At 37.7% G+C, this 2,608-nt stretch overlaps 1 protein-coding gene across 1 annotated transcript; it reads right to left on the reverse strand.

The window, feature by feature from the left end:
* Positions 1–288: 288 nt before the first annotated feature.
* LOC125824273 (uncharacterized) lies at positions 289–1,260 on the reverse strand. Its single transcript, XM_049503621.1, has 2 exons — positions 1,116–1,260; positions 289–524 (listed from the first exon to the last, which is right to left on the reverse strand). The coding sequence occupies exons 1-2, from the start codon at positions 1,258–1,260 to the stop codon at positions 289–291; spliced, it is 381 nt and encodes a 126-aa protein (XP_049359578.1).
* Between the last annotated feature and the right edge of the window lie 1,348 nt (positions 1,261–2,608).

Here is a 2,608-nt window from a genome sequence, read left to right on the forward strand (position 1 = left end):
TGTTGCAAACACATTAGTCAACCCAAATGACATCACCAAGAACTCATAATCCCCATACCAGTTCTTAAAAGTTTTATTAGGTGTGTCATTGGGTATAATCTTTAATTTACGGTACTCTGACCTCACGTCAATCTTAGATAAGACAGAAGAACCCTACAACTGGTAAAACAAATCATTTGTATGAGGTAAAGGGTATATATTTTGGATGTTAACCTTATTCAACTTCTTGTAATCTATGCATATTCTCATACTACCTTCCTTCTTCTTCACTAACAACATGGGAGCGCCCTAAGGAGAAGCACTAGGACAAGCAAATCTCTTATCAAGAAATTCTTGGAGCTGAATCTTAAAATCTCTCAACTGAGTCAGAGCCATGTAATGGTGAGGGATAGAAATTGGTCGAGTGTCTGGCTCCAAATCAATACGGAAGTATATGTCCCTATCTAGAGGCATACCAGGGAGATCTATAGGAAACACTTCTAGAAATTCCAAAACCAAGGGAATAGACACAATGGAAGGGGACACTGCACCAACATCCCATAGATGAGCCAAATACACAAACCAACCCAATAAGATTAGGTTACTAGCCCTAAGGAAAGATATGATCTGGAATGGATTACGCTTATACACCCATTCCCCATCTAACCTTTCCCTACCTGGATCTCTAGAGTCATTGTGTTATAGTTCAACACATCAAAATATAAGGACAGTTAAGTTGTACCCAAGATAACATCAAATTTAGCACATCTAATATGAATAAATCTACTCGAGTATGCAGGTTGATTAACAACACAGAATATGGGCTGCACCAATCCTCTCCCCGCATAACCAGTTTATCGGCCTCCACAACACCCCTTCTTATCTCCTTACCCACCTTGTGGACATCTTCTACCATTATTACGTCCACCCACTAAAACCATTTCTCTAGTCTATTGTTGAACCTTACTAACTATCGGTCTATGAGGGCGATCCTTCTTAAAGTGTCTTAGCTCACCACAATAGAAACAACCACGGTCAAGTGTGGGCCTACTGGTTGATTCATAATAAAAGCCCTTGACCACCTGCAGAAGTGGGCATAATCGACTGAATCAGATAACCTGAAATAACCTACTAACCAGGACTTTTAGAATATGAACCACTATAGGTGACCATTTTCTTGGACTTCTTAGCCAATGTTTTAGCATGTCTATCCTTCCGAACTCCATCTACCTTCTTCACAAAATTAGTCACCTCATTGAAGCTATTAACTATAGAGGTCATTTACACCGACAAAACTTAAAATTTATATTTCAAACCCTTGACAAACAATTGAATCTTTTTCCTGCTCTGAGCTTATCAACTACATGAAATAATAGGACAAAGCATGTAACTTATCCTCATGAGCAGCCATAGTCATATTACCCTTCTGAAGATCCATAAACTCATCCTTCTTCCTATCTTTTCAAGTGAGAGGCACATATTTCTCCTAGAATAATGCATGGAATTATGACCAAGTTAGTGGAGGCAAGATTGATGATAGACATTCCACAAAATCTTTCCACCATTGCTTGGCCTTACCCAGAAGCTAAGAAGTAAAAACTCAACACCATGTTGCTACATAATACCCAACTTATGCATCCTCTAATAATAGTCCAAGATGAACACAAAAGAATCATTACTCTTTGAACCATGGAACATTGAGGTCGTAAACCTCAAGAACTTGTTCAGTATTTCATGTTCACAACGGGTCATCACAGATCCAAGTTGGGGATGGAAGAGAGAATCGTTGTCATGTCTCCATCAATCTTATGGATAATAGACACAATAGTATGAGTAATCAAAGCCGAAGTACCTTAAATAGTAGGAGTAACTCCAGCACCTACCAACCCACTCAGAAAGGAGAACACTTGCTAAACCATTAAAACATCCATAATGGGAAGACCTTCAAATGCAACATTTGCTCTCACTAGTCAAAAACAATTCAGTAATTAAAGAATTGAGTCTTCATAAACTCAACTCAATTATCACATTGTTATGCAGACACAAATCCCTAAGAAGTAATAGTTGTGCTACCAAAATTTTAATGTCTAAAATAAAGAAGATTTTCCCGAAGTTCAAAAATGATGATAAAAGTCTAAGAATGTCTTAGTCAAGAAAGATGGACAAGGAAAAGAGAGGAATCCATGGTAGCCTGGAAGAATAGCTCACCCTTGGATTTGAAGTCAGACATCCCTTAACTAATGTTTTGGATCAGCCGTTGGAAGATGCCATGTACTCAACAAGGAAAGAACAGTTGCAGTATCAGTACACAAATAACAGTGTACTGTAGGATCACATGGTCAGTCCAAAATATGAATGTAAATAGCTTATCATAGCACAGTAACACATAACAACACATAAATAATTATCAATACATACCGACTCCAAGTCACATATCATGAAACAAGAAATGGCTAGATGCATGTCCCATATGATTAAAAATTCAATGTCAATTCTCTCATGGAACTATAAACACATACTTGGTCCTCTTATGAAACCCATAGTCAAACTCTTAGTATAACTGCTTAGTACCTGAGTCATCTATAGTTAGTGTAATGGTGTGATGCCAAAACCAACCATATATGGATAT

The sequence above is a fragment of the Solanum verrucosum genome, unplaced genomic scaffold (genome assembly GCF_900185275.1).
Source record: "Solanum verrucosum unplaced genomic scaffold, falcon-dt-bn FXZP01000068.1, whole genome shotgun sequence".
NCBI classification, from domain to species: Eukaryota; Viridiplantae; Streptophyta; class Magnoliopsida; order Solanales; family Solanaceae; genus Solanum; species Solanum verrucosum.

Excerpts from the sequence above, each read along its gene's own strand:
- LOC125824273 (XM_049503621.1), bottom strand. The coding sequence starts at position 1,260 with ATGACCTCTATAGTTAATAGCTTCAATGAGGTGACTAATTTTGTGAAG. Across the intron at positions 525-1,115 it reads TTCATATTCTAAAAGTCCTG|TGTCCCCTTCCATTGTGTCT; the intron begins GTTAGTAGGTTA and ends ATGTTGGTGCAG.